Source organism: Salmo trutta, chromosome 38, assembly GCF_901001165.1.
Source record: "Salmo trutta chromosome 38, fSalTru1.1, whole genome shotgun sequence".
Classification (NCBI taxonomy): domain Eukaryota; kingdom Metazoa; phylum Chordata; class Actinopteri; order Salmoniformes; family Salmonidae; genus Salmo; species Salmo trutta.
The window spans coordinates 14,838,520-14,860,594 of NC_042994.1; the positions used below are offsets into that span (position 1 = coordinate 14,838,520).

General features: G+C 43.8%; 1 protein-coding gene across 5 annotated transcripts in view; it reads left to right on the forward strand.

Annotated features, from left to right (window-relative positions):
- LOC115178038 (uncharacterized) overlaps positions 1-19,510 on the forward strand; it is a 29,025-nt gene extending 9,515 nt beyond the window's left edge. The window contains exons 1-5 of one of the 5 annotated variants that reach the window (XM_029739056.1): positions 12,178-13,205; positions 15,820-16,027; positions 17,021-17,110; positions 17,528-17,863; positions 18,274-19,510. In XM_029739056.1, the coding sequence (XP_029594916.1) occupies positions 17,044-17,110; positions 17,528-17,863; positions 18,274-18,653 (783 nt within the window). In that variant the 5' untranslated portion in view covers positions 12,178-13,205; positions 15,820-16,027; positions 17,021-17,043 and the 3' untranslated portion in view covers positions 18,654-19,510. Of the gene's footprint in view, positions 1-12,176; positions 13,206-13,693; positions 13,731-15,819; positions 16,028-17,020; positions 17,111-17,527; positions 17,864-18,273 lie in introns of those variants that run through there. The other 4 variants (XM_029739054.1, XM_029739053.1, XM_029739052.1 and 1 more) reach the window with 4 other exon arrangements.
- Positions 19,511-22,075: the final 2,565 nt, after the last annotated feature.

Genomic DNA, 22,075 nt, shown 5'->3' on the forward strand with positions numbered 1-22,075 from the left:
TTGAGCCTGTCACTTGGTCCTAGCAACATTTATTAGACAATTTTTCTTGTCAACAATCATTTCAAAGCTATATAGGCAATCCGTATAGGCAGATAAGTCTCTTGGCTGCTGTGTTGGCTAAGGTCCAGCTAATCATCATTGTGTGCGACTGAGGGCTTTGTTATTCCAGTGATGGTCAGCTGTAAATGGTTTGATGAAACCATTGATGAAACCATAATGATGAGGCCACAGATGGTGGGGTTAACTTAATCGAGCGCCATTCAGTCTCTTTATGGTCGTACAGCGTCTGTAGCGTCGCTAACGGCCCTAGGCTAACTGCTGTGACAATGCTGCTTTTATGTCAATCAATATATCGCCATCCAGTTTATGACAACGGTGTTTATTCCAAACAAAAATGTATAAGGTGGAGCGATATGACCTTTAATGACAGCCAGAGATTGAGAATGGATCAATGGTCCTATGGACCGATAACAATGGGAATTTTACAATGATTATGAATCTCTATCCATTGTATATCCACAGAAGAATCGAATGTATACTGAACAAAAATAGAAATGCAATGATTTTACTGAGTTACAGTTCATATAATCAAATCTATCAATTGAAATAAATTCCTTAGGCCCTGATCTATGGACTGGGCAGGGACACAGCCATTGGTGGGCCTTGGGAGCCAGGCCCAGCCAATCAAAATGAGTTTTTCTCCCCAAAAGGGCTTTATTACAGACAGAAATACTCCTAAATTTCATCCTCTGTCCAGGTGGTTGGTTTAAGACGATCCCGCAGGTGAAGAAGCAGGATATGGAGGTCCTGGGCTGGTGTGGTTACACGTGGTCTGCGGTTGTGAGGCCAGTTGGACGTACTGCCAAATTCTTTAAAACAATGTTGGAGGCAGCTTATGGTAGAGAAATTAACATTAAATTCTCTGGCAACAGCTCTGGTGGACATTCCTGCAGTCAGCATGCCAATTGCACGCTCCCTCAAAACCTGAGACATCTATGGCATTGTGTTGTGGTACAAAACAGCACGTTTTAGAGTGGCCTTTTATTGACCCCAGCACAAGGTGCACCTGTGTAATGGTCATGCTGTTTAATCAGCTTCTGCCGCCGACAGAGATGGTCGCCTTGCTTCGCGTTCTTAGGAAACTATGCAGTATTTAGTTTTTTTATGTATTATTTCTTACATTGTTACCCCAGGAAATCTTAAGTCTTATTACATACAGCCGGGAAGAACTATTGGATATAAGAGCAACGTCAACTTACCAACATTACGACCAGGAATACGACTTTCCCAAAGCAGATTCTCTCTTCGGACCACCACCCAGGACAATGGATCTAATCCCAGCAGCTGACCAAAAACAACGGCGACGCAGAAGGGGCAGATGGAGAGGTCTTCTGGTCAGGCTTCGTAAACGGGCACATTGCTCACCTCTCCCGAGAATACTACTCGCTAATGTCCAGTCTCTTGACAACAAGGTAGACAAAATTAGAGCAGGGGGTTGCCTTCCAGAGAGACATCAGAGATTGTAACATTCTCTGTTTCACGGAAACATGGCTCTCTCGGGATATGTTGTCGGAATCGGTCTAGCCACCGGGCTTCTCCATGCATCGCGCTGACATAGATAAACACCTCTCTGGGAAGAGGAAGGGTGAGGGTGTATGCTTTATGATTAACAACTCATGGTGTGATCATAACAACACACAGGAACTCAAATCTTTCTGCTCACCAGACCTAGAATTCCTTACAATCAAATGTCGGCCATTCTACCTACCAAGAGAATTCTCGTCAGTTATAGTCACAGCTGCGTACAACCCCCTCAAGCAAACACCAAGACGGCTCTCAAGGAACTTCACTGGACTCTATGTAAACTGGAAACTAAATACCCGGAGGCTGCATTTATTGTAGCTGGGGATTTTAACAAAGCAAATTTGAGATCAATATCACCTAAATTTGATCAGCATATTGATTGCACAACACGTAGGGCTAATACTCTCGACCACTGCTACTAACTTCCGCGATGCATACAAAGCCCTCCCCTGCCCTCCCTTCGGCAAATCCGATCACGACGCCATCTTGCTCATCCAGGCTTACAGGCAGAAACTCAAAACAGGTTGTACCAGTGACGAGAACCATTCAACGCTGGTCTGACCAATTGGAAGCCATGCTCCAAGATTGTTTTGATCACATGGACTGGAATATGTTCCGGTCAGCCTCAGAGAATGACATTGATCTATACGGTGACTCGGTGAGTGCGTTTATAAATAAGTGCGTTGGACATGTCGTACCCACTGTGACTATTAAAACCTACCCTAACCAGAAACTGTGGATGGATGGCGGCATTCGTGAAAAACTGAAAGAGCGATCCACCACATTTAACCATGGAAAGAGATCTGGTGATATGGCTGAATATAAACAGTGTAGTTATTCCCTCCGCAAGGCAATCAAACAAGCGAAATGCCGGTACAGGGACAAGGTGGAGTCGTAATTCAATGGCATAGACACGAGACGTATGTGGCAGGGTCTACAGGAAACCACGTCACAGATACCGACGTCACGCTTCCAGACAAACTAAACACTTTCTTTGCCCGCTTTGAGGATAATACAGTGCCACCATCGCGGCTCAATAACAAAGACTGCGCACCCCCCCTCCCTCAGTGGCTGACGTGAGTAAAACATTTAAACATGTTAACCCTCGCAAGGCTGCTGGCCCAGACGGCATCCCTAGCCGCGTCCTCAGAGCATGCGCAGACAAGCTGGCTGGTGTGTTTACGGACATATTTAAATCGATTCCTATCCCAGTCTGTTGTCCCCATATTCTTCAAGATGGCTACCATTGTTCCTGTACACAAGAAGGCATAGATAACTGAACTAAATGACTACCTCCCTGTAGCACTCACTTCTGTCATCATGAAGTGCTTTGAGAGGCTAGTCAAGGATCATATAGACCCACTTCAGTTTGCATACCGCCCCAACTGAACTAAATGACTACCGCCCTGTAGCACTCACTTCTGTCATCATGAAGTGCTTTGAGAGGCTAGTCAAGGATCATATAGACCCACTTCAGTTTGCATACCGCCCCAACAGGTCCACAAATGACGCAATCGCCATCGCACTGCTCTATCCCATCTGGACAAAAATAATACCTATGTAAGAATGCTGTTCATTGACTACAGCTCAGGTAGGTAGGAAACAACATCTCCACTTCGCTGACCTTCAACACTAGGGCCCCACAAGGGTGTGTGCTCAGCCCTCACCTGTACTCCCTGTTCACCCATGACTGTGTGGTCATGCACGCCTCCAACTCAATCATCAAGTTTGCAGACGACACAACAGTAGTGGGCTTGATCACCAACAATGACGAGACAGCCTACAGGGAGGAGGTGAGGGCACCCGGAGTGTGGTGTCAGGAAAACAACCTCTCACTCAACATAAAAAAAACAAAGGAGATGATCGTGGACTTCAGGAAACAGCAGAGGTAGCACCCGCCTATCCACATCGAAGGGACAGCAGTGGAGAAGGTGGAAAGTTAAGTTCCTGGGCGTACACATCACAGACAAACTGAAATGGTCCACCCACACAGACAGTGTGGTGAAGAAGGCGCAACAGCGCCTCTTCTACCTCAGAAGGCTGAAGAAATTTGGCTTGTCACCTAAAACCCTGACAAACGTTTGCTGCCTACATTGAGACCCAATCACTGGACACTTTAATAAATGGATCACTAGTCACTTTAAAACAATGCCACTCTAAATAATGCCACTTTAATAATCTCTACATATCTTACATTACTCCTATCACATGTATATACTCTATTTTATACCATGTACTGCACCTTGCCTATGCCGCTCAGCCATCGCTTATCCATATACTTATATGTACATATTCTCATTCACCCCTTTACATTTATATTTTAGTAATTTAGCAGACGCTCTTATCCAGAGCGACTTACAGTAGTGAATGCATTCATTTTATACCTTTTTTCCAATACTGGTCCCCCTTTAGATGTATATATTAGGTAGTTGTTGGGAAATTGTTAGATTACTTGTTAGATATTACTGCACTGTTGGAACTAGAAGCACACGCATTTCGCTACACTCGCATTAACATCTGCTAACCATATGTATGTGACTAATAAACATTTTATTTGATATGCCACACTTGTCAGGTGGAAGGATTATCTTGGCAATGGAGAAATGTTCACTTACAGGGACTAAAAAACAAATATGTGCACACATCTTTTGAGAAATATGCTTTGTGTGTGTGTATGGAACATTTCTGGGATCTTTTATTTCAGCTTATGAAACATGAGACCAACACTTCACATGTTGCTTTTATATTTTTTGTTCAGTATAATATTTAATGAAGTCTCAGGTCAACTGTAAGTGACAGGGATAGACATGATTATGATACTAATTCATATAATCGAAAGATGGATGTAAGTGTAAGTTCAATAGCAAGTGACATGGATAAAAAGTTAAGGCTGCCCCGTTTGCCAGTTGGCCTCTCCTGTCTAATTGTCTTCACTGGGCTTTCATTGTTCAGGTTAACACCAACCCTTAGTGGGACGTGTCCCCTTCTCCTCTGTCAGGAGAGACCGATATCATAAATATCTCTTTTACACCCATTCAGAGATTCAGCCCCCCCCCCCCCCCGATGGAATGTTGAGTAGACGGCATTTTAGATGAAATAAGAAACCTTATCAAAACAAAGAGCCCAATATTAACCTATGGACATTTGGCAGTGACATCAAAAGAGAAACAACATCAAGAGAGGGTTTATGGTCCAAACAACCTCACAAAGCCTTTACAACTTCTGACAAAGATTGCATAATGCAGAAGTACATCGACCCATACATTCAGGCATGGCCATCAAGTGACAAACAAATGAGAGGGAGCTCAGGCTAAAACACACTATTCCCTCTTCTACTCAACCCCCCTCTATGTCTGTTCTGATTGCAGGCGCATGTCCGCAGTCTCCGTGTGATCTCTGTCTTTATGCACTGTGGTACAGGCGCTGGGCTGCCATTACGATAAGGAGCGGTGAAGCGGCAGGATGGCTCGTAAAGCAGACCGTCGCAATCAGAGGTTAAGGTGTCCTCAAAGTTTAGGGGCTTAGAGACGGAGGGGCCTAAAGTTAGGGCCAATTGTCCCTTGGGGTCTTATGTGGTCGGCAAGCGCATTAGTGATCCATACAAGCCCCAGAGGCCTAGTCCATTAGACCTGTGTCGCTAATGTATTTGTGTCCCTAGCTGGAGTTAACAAATGCCAAATCTGTCATTTCTCAGTGAAGGGTGTGTGCGTGCGTGCATGCACAAAATGTACAGTATGTGCTTCTACGTACAGTATGTGTATTCAACCCCTTTGTTATGGCAAGCATAAATAAGTTATGTAGTAAAAATGTGCTTAACAAGTCACATTATAAACTGCATTGACTCACTCTGTGTGCAATAATAGTGTTTAACATGATTTTTGAATGACTACCTAATCTTTGTACCCCACACATGCAATTATCTGTAATGTCCCTCAGTCGAGCTGTGAATTTCAAACAGATTCAACCAGAAGGACCAGGGAAGTTTTCCAATGCCTTGCAAAGAAGAGCGCCTATTGGTAAATGGTAGCATGGTGGTTACTAATTACACTTTGGATGGCGTCTCAATGCACCTGGTCACTACAAAGACACAGGTGTGTCTTTGTAGTGACCAGGTGTATTGAGACTTAGTTGCCGGAGAGGAAGGAAACTGCTAGGGAGTGTTTTAGGGGAAAAATAAAGGAATCCCTGGCTCAGTCTGTTTTCCAACTCTTACAGACTCACCCAGAAAGACTCACAGCTGTAGTCACTGTCAAAGTTGATTCTAACATTTGTTGACTCAGGGGTGTGAATACTTATGTAAATTAGATATTAATTTCCAATAAATTTGCGAAAATTTATAAAATCATGATTTCAGTGTGTCATTATGGGGCATTGTGTGTAGATGGGTATGATTTTTTTTTTTTAAATCCATTTTAACTTCAGGCTGTAACACGACAAAATGTGGAATAAGTCAAGGGGTATGAATCCTTTGAAGGCACTGTATATGAATGAACAAAGCCATCGATCACGTGATACCATTCATTCATATGTGAAGATTCAATAGCGCATTGAAGACAAATTAAGTCGGTTAAAGGTGAACTGCACTCACCTATTATGAATGTGTTTCTTCCTCATTAAGAAATGCAGTGGCCATTACTGAAGCCCAAATGAGAGTTGTCTTTTAGGGTGTAGTTTAATGTGGGTGTGTCTTTGCCATTCAATCACAACAAACAAACAAGGGCAGTAGTGAGTAACGTAGTGACAGCGAAGTAAGCTAAGCTAGCTTTGCTATGGAGAGAAGTTTTGAAGTTGAGGACGTGTTCCCCCTGACTGACTCACCATCTCAAGATGATCTGCTAATTCAGTTATATACAGTATGTAGGCTCAAGCCTTCGCAGACCTTGTGTTTAGCCAACCTGACAGCAGCTAGCTAGCTAGCTAGCATAGCTTGGGGATAGCTGAAGCTGGCTAGCCTATCTAGCTAGCTGATATTTCTGTCAAATCACAGTTATGCCAAGAAGTACAAGTGTCTGGAATGTGTTTCATGAGACACTCGTTATACAACACCTTACTACGAAAGTAACTTGCAACTTGAAGTTATATTACGTAATGTAAAGACATGTTACCGTGGAAATTATATCAACAACTGCGAGTTTAATGCCCGGTCTTCAGTCAGCACAGCTTTCAACATAACTGGCTAGTTTTGTCTCGTCTTGAACTAATATCCCTAAAGGTGTAGGCTTTATGTGGACATTGCACAAACATGGCTAGCTTGAATGTAACTACATTTATCAACAACAAAAAAATCGATGGGTGTGTTTGTGTTACAAAGACAGCCTATTTACAGCAGAAAATGTTTCATCATATTGATTCGCTTATAAAGACAGTATGCCTACACTTCACCTAGCAAATGAAAATAAGTTGTGTGTAGAGCACAATTTTCACTATGCTGAGCAAGTGTCCATGCATTGCAGACTTGACAACATGTCCACAACACATGGCGGCTGGGGGCGGACCACACCCTGTTGTCTCTTTGCAAATTGGACATCATTAGCAAAAGTGGGCATGCGAAATATGTAAATAATATGAAAATATGTAAATAAATATGTAAATAATCCATACCCAACCCATACTCCTCATGACGCACTCACTTCCAAATCTCATTGTGGACGAGACTGACTTTATGACAAAAATGATCTTATTTACATTTTGTAGTAAATTTTGACACTATAATTAATGTTTCTGACTCATATCGATGCTGCATAGGCCATTTATAACCAGTGAAGTTTGTTATAGGAGGCAGTTCCCCTTTATTAAGATGGCGTCTCATGGAGACATAACATGCGCAATTTGAGCTACTCTAGGAAGTGACGTTTCAGGCTAGCTCAGTGCTGATCCCTCATTGCGTAACTGAAGTTGAAGGCTGACAGGGGCACTGCAGGCTGCCATTAGTTACAAAATTAGTCTTATGACTTCTTTTGTGTGTGATTTTAAAATAATCGGTTCAATAACATACGTCTGGTATATTACAAGCAGTTTTTGGTGCCATGATTGCCTTTGATTTTGTATTTTATTTACACAAAGATTTATCACGAAGATCGGCATTTTTCCATTCACTGTAATGGGGGATCCTGTTTTCTGCAAACAATGCCTGCAGTACTACGGTCGCCCTTGAATTTCCGTGGCGTCAATGAGAAGGGGCAGAGGGAAAATCAAGCTCCATACCACATCGCCGTGAGCCTCTCAGCTTTTGTAACAATGCAGAGGGCTCTGTATAGCTCCGCATTGACATGATTGGTTGACGGTAGGTGGGGGCAGGAGGTCCTGTATAAACACAAGCTCACTTCCTTGACAACTTCCTTCACAACAGCTCTGCGCTGCTCCGCGAAGCGCAAGAAGTATGAATGCCCTGCCTTCTTTAGAGGCCTTATCAACATAAATGCTGCACTGCCAAGGGTTCAATTCTTGGGCCAACTCTTTTCTCTGTATACATCAATGATGTCGCTCTTGCTGCTGGTGATTCTCTGATCCACCTCTACGCAGACGACACCATTCTGTATACTTCTGGCCCTTCTTTGGACACTGTGTTAACAACCCTCCAGACGAGCTTCAATGCCATACAACTCTCCTTCCGTGGCCTCCAACTGCTCCTAAATACAAGTAAACTAAATGCATGCTCTTCAACCGATCGCTGCCTGCACCTGCCCGCCTGTCCTGCATCACTACTCTGGACGGTTCTGACTTAGAATATGTGGACAACTACAAATACCTAGGTGTCTGGTTAGACTGTAAACTCTCCTTCCAGACTCACATCAAACATCTCTAATCCAAAGTTAAATCAAGAATTGGCTTCCTATTTCGCAACAAAGCATCCTTCACTCATGCTGCCAAATATACCCTCGTAAAACTGACCATCCTACCGATCCTCGACTTCAGCGATGTCATTTACAAAATAGCCTCCAATACCCTACTCAACAAACTGGATGCAGTCTTTCACAGTGCCATCTGTTTTGTCACCAAAGCCCCATATACTACCCACCACTGCGACCTGCACGCTCTTGTTGGCTGGCCTTCGCTTCATAATCGTCGCCAAACCCACTGGCTCCAGGTCATCTACAAGACCCTGCTAGGTAAAGTCCCCCCTTATCTCCGCTCACTGGTCACCATAGCAGCACCCACCCGTAGCACGCCCTCCAGCAGGTATATCTCTCTGGTCACCCCCAAAGCCAATTCCTCCTTTGGCCGTCTCTCTTTCCAGTTCTCTGCTGCCAATGACTGGAAATGCTGCCAATGACTATATTTGTTTTACTCCATGTGTAACTCTGTGTTGTTGTATGTTGTCGAACTGCTTTGCTTTATCTTGGCCAGGCCGCAATTGTAAATGAGAACTTGTTCTCAACTTGCCTACCTGGTTAAATAAAGGTGAAAAAATAAAAAATAATAAATAAAAATTACAGGCATGGGATTGACCATGCAGCTATTTTCAGTGACACTGAGTGCTGCTGTTGCTTACTGTGAGTGAAGGAGCCTGTACAGAACTTTGGGTACATCTCAATAGTCTAAGTCCACTCCACTGGCTTCCTCTCCCATTGATCTGCACTAAGATGAAAATACAGCATAGGCAAAAGCAACATGGTGGGTATTTTTTAGGTGGATAGTTTCACCAGTGGAGCGGATGAGGGAAAGGAAACGAGGAAAGCAGCTGCTTTAGAGTATTGAGATGCATCTTCTATGAGAGAAAATCAAAGCCAGGTGGCCATCTATGAATGTCTGTTCCAAGATGTTACTTTGTGTAACAGTCGGCCCACCACGTGTCAATGACTCCCATATAGTATTGTCTGTCGTTGGGTTATTGTGATTGCATGTTGAAGTGAAAGAGAAAGCCACAAGGTCTGATGGAGTTTCAAATGGCTTTTCATTGGCCTTGTGGTAGATACAGGCAGGAAGAAAGTCCCCAATAGTCCTCATTCATAATGACTCACACATGATGACAATGTTATATTTCGATGTTAGATGTTGTGGTGTAGCTACATTTTAGATGCACAGGAGAGTTCAACCTTACTGTGTCTGGTATGTCGAAGTTGCAACCATGCATGAAATTATAACATTTGAATTAATTCCTGGGGGAAAGTTTATAAGGCTGTGCGAAACCTTGACACATGCAACAGAAATGTTCTGTCAAGCCATTGCAAGCCATTGAATCAACGACTTATTCATGAGAAATAGAGGAAAGTCCCAAATGTCCCTTCATTCTTTCATTTGAATAGAGTACAACCCATTTCCTTTAAATTAGCTCTCTTCTTTGAAGTGTTGTTTTCAGACTATTGTTTGAGGTCTTAGGTGTTTGAAATCAACTCTTTCGTGATTAAAAAAAGGTCTAAAAACAATCCTGAGTACAGTAACCTGCTGAGGAACTACTTTAGAAAGGGGCATACAGGACAAAACGCATATCAATGACAAATGGTGAGAGGTACAACCAACTCTTTCTTGGCCTACCACTCACTCCATCACTTCTCCATGAAACAACAACAAAAAGTCCACTTTCTTTTCTTGTAGCTTTCCAGTCTTGAGGGGGTAGGAAATGTGGTGGGAGTTGGTCAACGTTCCATCTCATTTCGAAGATGCCCCAGTGCCCCTGAAGTGGACAAAGCGCTGAGAAAACCTCCATGGACAGATGGAGGGATGGAGAGATGGAATGGAGAGGGAGAACAGTTACTCGCTTGCCCTTTAGTTAATGGACCAGGCCTAAAAGCTCCTTCTCCTTTCAGCCGCTCAGAGGCAGCCAGAGTACAGAGGTCAGGCAGCTCTGCAGGTCCCATGTAACAGCCCTCTGGCTGTGTAAGCTAACCATCCTATTTTATTCTTGCTTTGTCCAGTCCTAAGAGAGAGAGAGAGCGGGAGAGAGGGGACAGACATTAGAAGAACACTTAAGAAATTCAGCCAGAAAGAACGACCAAAAGCTCATTCATTGACCTGTCACTGCTCAGAGGAGCTGAGTTGGTCTGGTTTAAGAACAAAACTGTAGTAAACAGAGTTTGGAAAACTGTCCTCCAAACTACTGGTGCCAATTTGGTGCCCATCAGAATTGTACATCTCAAACCAGGTTAGCTGAAATTGGCATAAGATTTGTACAGCTTTGGCTTTAGTCGTAATAGTCAGGGCCTAAGGAGTTGAATAACGATTGGTACTTTGGAGTGTACTTTTGACTTTGTCCCTCAGCACTCTGGATCATGATATATGGGAGAAGTGTGATTCATACAGTAAGCTGACCTAGTACAAGCTTAAAACAGCCAGACAGGGATATGTCCAAATGCCAAAAGGGGAGAAGGATGAGGCGGAAGGGCATAAAGTATGCGCTTGGTACCGATAGGCCGCTGTCGCCTCTGGTCTAGGATTACCACGGAAATGCGATCGTAAATCCACCTGACTAATCACCATGACGACAACCCAGAGTGCAGGAACTCAATCCACAGCCTCTCTCCCAGTGTGGAATTAGTGTCAACTTTCGAAAATGTTAACTTAACGACTTTATGAACTACCTCGGCAAAGTCGCATGAGTCACCCACACTAGAGCTGGATCCTTTTAGACACCATTACGGGGACAAAAACCCTGCGTTTCGGGGGTAATCTGCCCCAACAGCAATTAAGTATCGGATGAGAGTCGACAAGCTGTGAAAATAAACTGTTGCGCAGTGTGTCATGCCAGGGCGAGAGACAGAGATAGAAAGAGTCACCACATTCTGTCATTTGCAGGGAAACGGTTGGCTGAAAGTGTGAAATGCAGTGTGGCGTCGTTGGCAAAGGTTTCCCGTTGTCGGTGGCAGCAACACTTATTATTAGACTTCCTGTTTTATTCAAAGTTGCTCTTAGCACATTGCTTGTTTCCCATCACATAAGGTGGCCATGCTGGTGGCAGACCAAACAATGGAGCATTAAAATGAAGATGCACTGAGGAATATACACACTTATCAGTGCAGAGGCATCCAAGCAGCACATTGCTAAATCAACACGGCCTAGTGTGGGGTACAGCACAAAAGGTCAGAGCACGGCAGAAAATCTCTTCGTCTCACGCTACCACCATGTTCAATCTCAAATGTAAGCGTGGTAGTGGGCTGGTGATGAAGCAGACAGAGGCTCTCTGTTCTGTAGCGGTGTATTGTATTGTTTTAGTGGAGATGTAGCCTTCATGTTATTAAAGCCTGCAGCGTGTTCTATATCATCGTTGTTGGCAGCTACTGCAGTGCTGATGTGGGAGGAGAACTGATGCCCCTAGAGCGGAGACAGTAAGCCTGAACACCCACACACACACACACACAGAGTAGACATACATCCACACACACACACACACACGCACGCGCGCGCGAGAGTACACCATACGCAGTACATACACAGACAGAAGAACTGCGACACACACACACACACACACACACACACACACACACACACACACACACACACACACACACACCACTTCCACACAGCAAACCACATAGGACCAACAGAGAGGTCAACCCTGTGGGTCAGACATCAGTGAGACCCTGCCAGGCTCCTCTCTCTTTGCCGTTGTCTCCCACGCTGGGGTGGGGGGGGGGGGGGGTCCACTAGAGGTCATCCACCACTGAGGGGTCAAGGTATAGTCAGAAGTCAGAATTCTACATGCATATTGAGTTGCCTCACACCCACAACACTCAAGGCACAGTTTTGGGGGACCTGACCTGTTTCCTCAGAGTAGAACGGTTACAGCTTAAATACAAGCTCGGAGCAGGAGAAAGGCTTGTCAGATACAGTGGTTAGTGATTTACTCAGTTTACAGAGTGCCAAACGCACATGGACAGTCTGAAGGGCACTTTGGAGTGATGAGCGTAGGTGTGTGTCATGCTAACGGAGAGGGTGATCATGAACACTCACTAATGAAATCGTATCTGTCTAGCTGTGTGATAAAAGATGATTCAAGCTAAAAGGGTTCAAATGTGTTTTTGAACTTCGCAAACTCTCGAATAACTTTTATAACATACACTCTCAAAGATCCTGTTACTGCAGGATCATTTGCAGAACATCTGTGTTTTCACCCTTGTTCTACAACATTAATAAATGTATGAGTTACTTGAATATGCTGGCTGTAAAGATTCAGTCAAAACACCTTCATAAAGTTTTATTACCAAGTATACAGAAACATTCTATCCATTTGACCATGTCTAAGCGATGACATTAAAAAAGTTAATACTGAAACCTATCAAGTGAAAGCACTTCCTTCTTATGAATGAGCCAATCACGTGAGTGGGAGTGATATCTGCAACAACACTCTCACCCCTTGATGTTGGCACCCAATCAGAGCACCATCTCCCATTACAACTTCATATAACAGTTTCCCTTGTCTTAGCATTAACTTATCACGCTCTCTGTTACACACACGTTCTCTCGCTCTCTTTCAGAACAGCAGCAAGAGGTAGTTATGAGACACACCCTTCTCAGAGATAAGTACAGCAGCCACACAAAGCCTCCTTACTTAATCATTAACGATCGACACTTTGGTAAGTAAAGGAACCTACAAGGAAATGGGAGGACTAATTTTAGCAGGAGCTCAGAAGGTATCAGACACAGTTACTCAAAGAAGCAAGGGACAAGCATGTCTTCATATTGGGGTGAGTCAAGTTTGCTACTGTATCTGTCAGACCTATGTCACCAGCAATATAACGTATCTATCTGTACTTTTAATGGCACAGTGCAGTCAAAAACCTGATTGTCCTGTGTTTTATATAGACTGAGTGTACAAAACACCTGCTCTTTCCATGACAAACTGACCAGGTGAATCCAGGTGAAAGCTATGATCCCTTCCTGATGTCACTTGTTAAATCCACTTCAATCAGTGTGGACAAAGGAGAGGAGACAGGTTAAATAAGGATTTTTAAGCCTTGAGACAATTGAGACATGGATTGTGTATGTGTGCCATTCAGAGAGTAAATGGCCAAGACAAAAGATTTAAGTGCCTTTGAACAGGGTATGGTAGTAGGTGGCAGGCACACCGGTTTGTGTCAAGAACTGCAACGCTGCTGGGTTTTTCACGCTCAACAGTTTCCCGGTCTACCACCCAAAGGACATCCAGCCAACTTGTCAAAACTATGGACTGGGATGGAGTTTTGGCCTTTCCATGGTGACATCACCATATGGTAAATGAGTTAATAGACCAATAAGAAAGACAGTTCCAAACCTCTCTGCCAATAACCGCTGGTATTCAGTTTTCCCCTCCCCACTCACACCACTCCCAGACAGTCCTAGCAAAATTCTTGCTTGAGAAATTGCTCTTTGCCAAGAAGCTATTTTTGTTTATTTTTGACAATTTTAATTGAAAACAATCACAGTAAAGTCCTTAACCCTTGTGTGGTGTTCATGTTTTTGTTATTCACCCAATGTTCGCGGGTCTGATGAACCCACAACATTATTGGGGTTTTAAAACAATACAGCCATAACAATTTACATAAAAATACTTTGATGTTTACTTATATCAATTACAAGCAATATAGACAGCAGACATGGTTAATATTTGCTATTTACCTCTGCTAGATCACGTTTATCATTAAAATCACTATTAGTTTTTAAAAATAAAATTATAATCAAGACATGGGGGGAATGAATCATGTTTATCTTGAACAAATATAAATTAAACAAAGTTTAACACTATTTATGTTTATTGCTTTGAACTGAACAAATTGGAAGGACACATTTTACATACAGTATTTAATGGAAATGATAAATGAGCCACATTGAACACAATTTAAGGCCGGTCTACACACCACATGAGGGACAGAGTTTTACTGTGTGTGTGTTGCAAATGTATTTCTTCCACGTGATGCATGTGTACTGTGTCTTCCTGTCCTTCTTGGGTCCACACACATTGCAGCACTTCTTCTTGTTGCTACCAGCTGAAATCTAGAACGATAAACACTTTAGTTCAGGAATTTTACTAACATCTCACTCACTCACATATAGTTACAGCAGGCCAAGGTAGGAGAGTCAGACACACACACACATACAACAACATCACTCACACTAACTTCCAGTATTGGAGTTGTTGGTTCTGTGGGTCGGGTGGACTGGGCATCAGCATCCTCCTCATGATGGCAGCAGAAGCTGGGGTCCTTGGGATATGTTGCATCCTCTGGATTTGAGGTCTTACAAATGCCTTGCCCAGCTCCTGCGAGAAAGAGCCGTCTCTGCAGCTTCCCTCTGTTCCAATCTGGGTTTAACGCGATCCAAATGACAAAGGCGTTGTATGCCGAGATGTCCAAGAAGTGTCCAGCGTAGGGTTCTTCTTTTGCAGCTGTGGCCACAGATTCTCCCATCCCTATGCAGCGTACTCATGAGTACCACATTTTTGCCTTTCTTTGTCACATAGGACACTAGGGACATGTCGGCCGCGAACACAAACTCAGAGGAATTGATAGGCCTGCTCCGTGTATTAAACAGCTGAGGTGGGAGCTCTTGCTTGTTTTTTCGTATTGTTAGTACCGTCGCACGCTACCTCTTGAGAAGCTCCTGTCCCAGCTTGTGCAAAGTAAAAAAGTTATTGCATGTGATGTTGTGGCCCGCATCCCTTGGTTCTTCTCAGGTGCTCCTCCATCTGGCTTCCCCGTGTACACTTGCAAGTTCCACGCATATGATGAAGCAGCATCACAGGCAGCCCAGATCTTGATTCCATATTTTGGGGGTTTAGGCGGTGTGTACTGCCTGATGGGCGGTAACGTTGGGCCCAGGGTTGTAAAACAGGGGAAGGCGGTCCACCCACTTGTCCCACACTGACCTGATTGCAGCTAGCTTGTCTCTCTGCCGCCGAGCTGGTCGTGTCTCCGTTATCGAAGCGGATAATCCTGGAATTAATGTGGAAGTTTTCCGGAGACATTGTTGCACGGAAAAGTTCTCTGCCAGTTTCTGCATCCCACAGGGATTATGTGGATTCCCCATTGGATCTGAAAACACCAGCAAGGTTAAGAAACCCAAAGTGTGCATGTAAATTAGTTTGGTCCATCTTCTTCCATCTCTCCAAAAACACACCTTCCCTCCAAATTAGTGCAGTCCAGTATGATTTTTAGGATGGTGTCTGGGATGAACAGTTCAAATGAAGACTTTATGTCCTGCACATGAGTAACCGCCATCCGCGTCGGCCCTGGTTGCATCCATTTGCAGCCATGCGGGGTGGCTCATTCCTTGGGCAAGAAGAGCATCCAATTTCATATTTCATCCATATTTCTCCTCCTGCAGGCTGCTGATTAGCTGGTTGCTGACGGGCTGGTCCTGGGGCTGGCTGTTGACAGGCTGGTTGAGGGTTAATCTCATCCTCTTCTTCCAACTCACTGTCAGATTCCAAATTGAATTCTTCATCTTCCAAAGTGGAAGACGGTCCTTCCACACTAGCTTCTCTCTCTGCAAAACGGATTTCTAAGGCCCTCTGCCATACTGATTGATTGTGGTAAGGAGCTCCACATGCAAAGCTATTTATTTGTTGTGTCCCTTCCCCAATTTGCACCTGGCTGGGGTAGATTGTGGGAAAATACTACATTTTTACAATGTAATGAAATGTATTGTAATAGCACTGTGCAGGTTCCCAGAAGACATTGTAGTTGCACACGCTACAAAGGGTAAAGTGGGAGACAGGCAGACAGGTTATTGGTGCTATGTTGAAACAGCAGGCCCAGGGAGGAGGAAGACCGAGTGAAGGCACACAGCATTTTTACTTGTTTTCACCTACACACACACACACACACTTTTATTACCCTCAGGTCCAGTGGTCCCAAACACCACATATAGGTAATATACAGTACCAGTCAAAAGTTTGGACACAGCTACTCATTCCAGGGTTTCATTTTTTGCTATTTTCTACATTGTAATAATAGTGAAGACATCAAAACTATGAAATAACACATATGGAATCATGTAGTAGCCAAAAAAGTGTTAAACAAATCAAAACAGACTTTATATTTGAGATTCTTCAAAGTAGCCACCCTTTGCCTTGACGACAGCTTTGATGACAGCTTAGTAAACATTGAAAATGGGTCCCACAGACCCGAACGATACTGAGATAAACATGGCTGCATTGGACCTTTTAAGGAAAAACTATTGGTCTGTGAAGCAAAATATTACACAGTGCACTCTGCTTATAAAAACGATTTAAGACTCCGAAGGACAGAAACATTCTGATACCATGTACAGATATTGATCTTAATTCGAACCAGTTTGCTACAGCAGGAAAATAATCAAATGCACTATAAGTTTTACATTTCTTGCAATGCAGAAAAGTTCTCGTGCAACAGGATCATTCATCTGTACGTCTCTTGTAAGGATCAATCAGTTAAATGAATAAGTGCACTGTGTTTGCGACAGGTGACGGTGAATATCAGGTAGACTGGGTGAGAGTGACATACTAGTGTAACATGACCAATGTGTAACTTGTGTGCGTCTATAGGAGATCAAGTCAAGAGACACAAGATGAACCTGTTCACCCAGCAAACTGTGATGCTTTGGCTCTGTGTTGCTCGTACACTCACGACGGCAGGTAAGCAAATCAAGTTGAAAGTTGACTTTTAAAGGCACTCTTCATTTGTGTGACACAGTGTTTCCCAACCCTGGTCCTCGAGTACCGCCAACAGTATACATTCTCATTGTAGCCCTGGACCAGCACAACCAGTCAATCAACACGTTTTCTTTACAAGCTGAAGTTTGTGACTTGCAGTACTAATACACAGCTGACCATAACTACACCGTTTCTGAAATGACATACTGTAGATGATTTGCATTTCATGTGGATGAGTCTTTGGTACTTGCAAATACAACAATGTAGCTTGGGCCCCCACGCTAGTAGGCCCATAACACAAAATGGAATGGTTCGAGTCGGGAACGAGCATCAGTTGAGCACAGTCGTTCCAAGAGAGCTAAGTGAAGAAACTAACTTCAATATCTCCTTAATCCACAGAGCTGGTGAAGCTAAGCACTGTTGACTCTGTCATTGTGCCGTGTCACCAGAGTGTCCGCCTCCAATGTAACATCTCCACCTCCCAGGAGGGACTGTTGATCAAACATCTGGCCTGGGTCTGCCAGGACGGGAAGCACCTGTGTGATGTTAACGAAACTGGAGTGACCGGGACCCACCCAGGGAGCACACCTAGTGCCATGGAGTGTAGTTATACCCCACAGACACAGCTGACCCTGACTCTGCTGCAGGTACGGCCACTGGATCAGGGAAAGTACTTGTGCAAGCTGCGCTCCAGTCATGGAGTAAAGGAGGCCACTACAACGGTGAAGCTGCAAGGCGAGTGTCCTAGCCCATTCTCACTCATGTAATACTGTCATAACCTAGACATCTGTCATGCATGTAGTCCAACGCCATTGGCCAGAGGATGGTGGGAGGAGCTACAGGAGGACTGGCTCATTGTAATGGCTGGAATGGGATAAATGGAACGGTCGTCATGTTTGATTCTGTTCCATTAATTCCATTCCAGCCATTACATTACAATGAGCCAGTCCTCCTATAATGGACATAGTAAATGGACATTGCCTAACCACCAGGAAGTACAAGGGACATTACCGTGCCTCTACTGAGCAAAATGTATGACTAATGGTGTCAGGGGGCTTACAGAACCGCATTGCACAATTTCTCAAGAACTCTCCAACCTCAGCCATATTCTGTGTTTTTAAAAAACTTTCTCTGTTTCCATTCAGAGTGCTACAGGGAGGTCCAGCCCAGCATCAGTGATGAGGGCCCAACCTGCACCTTCACTGGGGTCTATCCTGATGGAGAGGTGCACTGGTTCCAGGGAGCCAACAACGTGACTGGGGACTCTACAATCAACACTAAACAAGTGGAAGATGGAGCGTCATTGACTATAACTAGTTCCCTGAAAAGAAAGACAGTCTCTGGGGAAGAGGCCTACAACTGCTCCCTGTGGATCCCCAGTACCGGATCCTACCTGACCAGCAGCTTAGTGGTACCAGAGCATGATAAAGCCAGGGTTGTGCAGCCCAATGCCAGTGGGTCAGGGTCCAATGGTCCTTTGTGGAAACCTTTTCTAGTCCTCCTGAGTACTCTCTTCCTGGTGTGACGTCTTGAAAACAAACATTAACAAATTGACAAGCAAGTGCCAGGATCATTTAATAAGAATATGGAAGAGCCATTATGTGAGGTTCCTTTCATGGTCCAAAGGTTTCCTTGGCTGCGTAGAACAAGGAAATGATGAACAGATGAGAGCGGCTGATCAACCTATTGTGAACGCACCCTTGTTGGTCTGCCAGTGCCAGATATAAATGATTGTTAATTAAAAACTGCAAACGGCAGTAGAAACAATAACAAAGCTTACTTCCTGCCAGTTTTGGTAAAAAGCTGAGGGATGGGGCTGGAGAAATGTAACCACTCTCAAATTCATAGACAGCGCTTTGGATGCATGGACTGACCATCCATGATATCAAAATAATAGTTTTAACAATGTTTTGAGGCTATATAGTGTTTTATTAAATTGGAGTTGAACAAGCTTCTGATGGGGTAAGACAGTTGCACTAAGCTCATGAGGCATTTCTAAGTTACATTCTTCAAGAATGAATGTGTACATATTTAAAAAAATGATGTAACAACTACTGATTGCCCCTTTAAGGGCGTGACCTTTTGTAGAAAAGCCTTCCTGTTTGCGTTAATCAGAGAGATCCCCTTACTGGTGGGCGTGCTATGGGCGGACAGGAGCGGTGGTTTAACTGGGTTGATTTTTTTTTTTTTTTTAAGTACGATGGTAAATGTAGTGTTTGCTGGCGCCCATAGTCCACCTAGACACATCCTCCGTGAGTGTTGTAACACCAACGTTTGATTGAATGAGAATTGTGTGAGAAACGTATTGTTAGTAATGATGTTTGTTTGTGAGGTGATATTCCTGCTTAGGATGGATGTAAATAAATGGCTGCATCCTGATTATCCCATGCTCCACTCCTTGATACAAAGAACCTGTGTGTTTTAGATTTAGTCATGAGGACCTCCTCTCGCCAATTAAAAAAAAAAAAAGTGACGTAGGACTGCTACAGGAATTGAACATTTTGTGTAAACTCTCCCGCACTACAGTTGGCGTAGTCTGGTAACCCTAGTTGGGAGTTGTTACATCTCGGCGGATAGTCTGCAGCGATGGACATGACTCTACCTGTTCAGCGGTTGCGCTATTACAATGTGCAAGAGGGGTGTGTATGGGGCCGTTTCTCTTTTGTGTATCCCCTGTGTTCTGTTGGCAAGGAGGTCCCAAGTTCTCAGCGGTTGCTGGAGTGCAAAGAGCCCAAGATGGTTCCGGAGTGGGACCGCGTTGCTGCCTCCAACGGGGGTCAAGGTGCACCAGGACCATCGCAAGTTAAGTAGACATTTTTAGAATGTTTGTGCGTTTTGGGTATTGCTGCTTTTAAAACGTTAGTCACGGGAGCTCCTATGATGTCATGGTGGACTTTAGCTCTTCTATGAATTGATTTCTCACTGATCTTTGCATGCTCTCACAAATGCCTTGCCTTAATGGATTGCTAATTGCCCTTTATTGATTGAGTGTGTGTGCTGTGACTTGGAAATTTGCTGTACTTAATTGTATCAACTTTTTAACCACCCTTCCTGTGATTGGAGCATCCCTTAACTACGCTCTTTCAATGCAGTTCACGCCCTCTGCCTCCTTTATAACCTTTGGTGCACCTGTGTTCAGTGGCAAGCACCTCCGGCAGTGTGGAGAGCAGAGAGTACAAGATTCAAGCTGTAGTACAATGTCTGAAGCTAGCTCACAGTGGAGTGCATCCTAAACATTGTTTGCCCTGCGTTCATTGTTGTCGGCTATCTTTCTTTGTTTGTAGTTTTTGCTAGTAGGGCCACTCCCCCTGCAGATAGATTCCTTATGAGGATGAAATGATGTAACGCATAACTTATTGCTCTTAAAGAGACAGTAATGTGATTGTAGTCCTAGGTATTATAATTGTCTTGTAGTGCACAAGTCACCATCCGGGTATTTATTGCTATTTATACTGGTAAACAAAAACTGTAGTTTTTTTTTTTTATCTTGAAACGGAAGAATATATATTTATTTTTGATCATGTTGCCTGGTCCATTACATTTGTGACAGGCCACCTATTGAACAATGCATCCTATACTGGTTGAGGTGTTCCCCCTCATTAACAGGAACTTTAGTAGTCTGGTAGTTGTGCCGTTTTAGGTATCCCTAGTCGGCATGTGTTCAATATACACTGGGTGTACTAAACATTAGGAACACCTACTCTTTCCATGACATGGACTGAACAGGTGAAAGCTGTACACACGTATCGATGTCACTTGTTATATCCACTTCAATCAGTGTAGATGAAGGGGAGGAGATGGGTTAAAGGGTTTTTAAGCCTTGACACATGGATTGTGAATGTGTGCCATTCAGAGGGTGAATGGGCAAGACAAAATATTTAAGCGTCTTTGAATGGGGTATGGTAGTAGGTGCCAGTCGCACCGGTTTTTGTCCAGAAGTGCAACACTGCTGGGTTTTTTCATGCTCAGCAGTTTCCCGTGTGTATCAAGAATGGTCCACCACCCACCAGGACATCCAGCCAACTTGACACAACTGTGGAATGTTTTTGACACCTTGTAGAGTCCAGGCCCTGATGAATTGAGTCTGTTCTGAGAGCAAAAAGGGAGTGCTACTCAATATTACGAAGCTGTTCCTAATGTTTTGTACACAGTATACTGCACAGGTAATATCTGAGCAAGGCTGGCTGTGCGTGCATACGATAAATGACCTTGTTTGCATCTTAGATCTAAAACACAATAGATGTTTAGGAGATACAGAACGTAAAATATTTTATAATCCAAGAAATACAGGGAATACCACTGGGCAAACCAGACAACTGTGTTGAATGTTGATCTGTCTCTTGTTGCCAAATGCTGCCCTCTGCTGGATTTTGTCTGCTGCTGCAACTGTGGCCAACCTCACTCTCAGTATGAGTGATCAAAATACGCTGACTAAATAAGAGTTTACTGTAAGAAGGGAAATAGATGCTCTGGGATATACCCCTAAAATAAGAACCTCTCTCCATATCTCATCTGGCCCTTATGCCACGTTCACGTGCTAGTCGGAACTATGAAACAAAATAATGTCAAATTGCTAACAAGTTGGATTTATACACGTGCCTCGATCATCCGGTTAGCATGTTGAAAATGTCTGTGAACGCGCCATTAGTATGGGGTCCAAAAGTTATCTATACACAGTGACCCATCTCACCCTCTTGGGCTAAGTGCATTGGCTACCTGTCCCAGACCTGCTGTTTTCAACTCTCTAGAGACAGCAGGAGCGGTAGAGATACTCTCAATGATCGGCTATGAAAAGCCAACTGACATTTACTCCTGAGGTGCTGACCTGTTGCACCCTCGACAACTGTGATTATTATTATTTGACCCTGCTGGTCATTTATGAACATTTGAACATCTTGGCCATGTTCTGTTATAACCTCCACCCGGCACAGCCAGAAGAGGACTGGC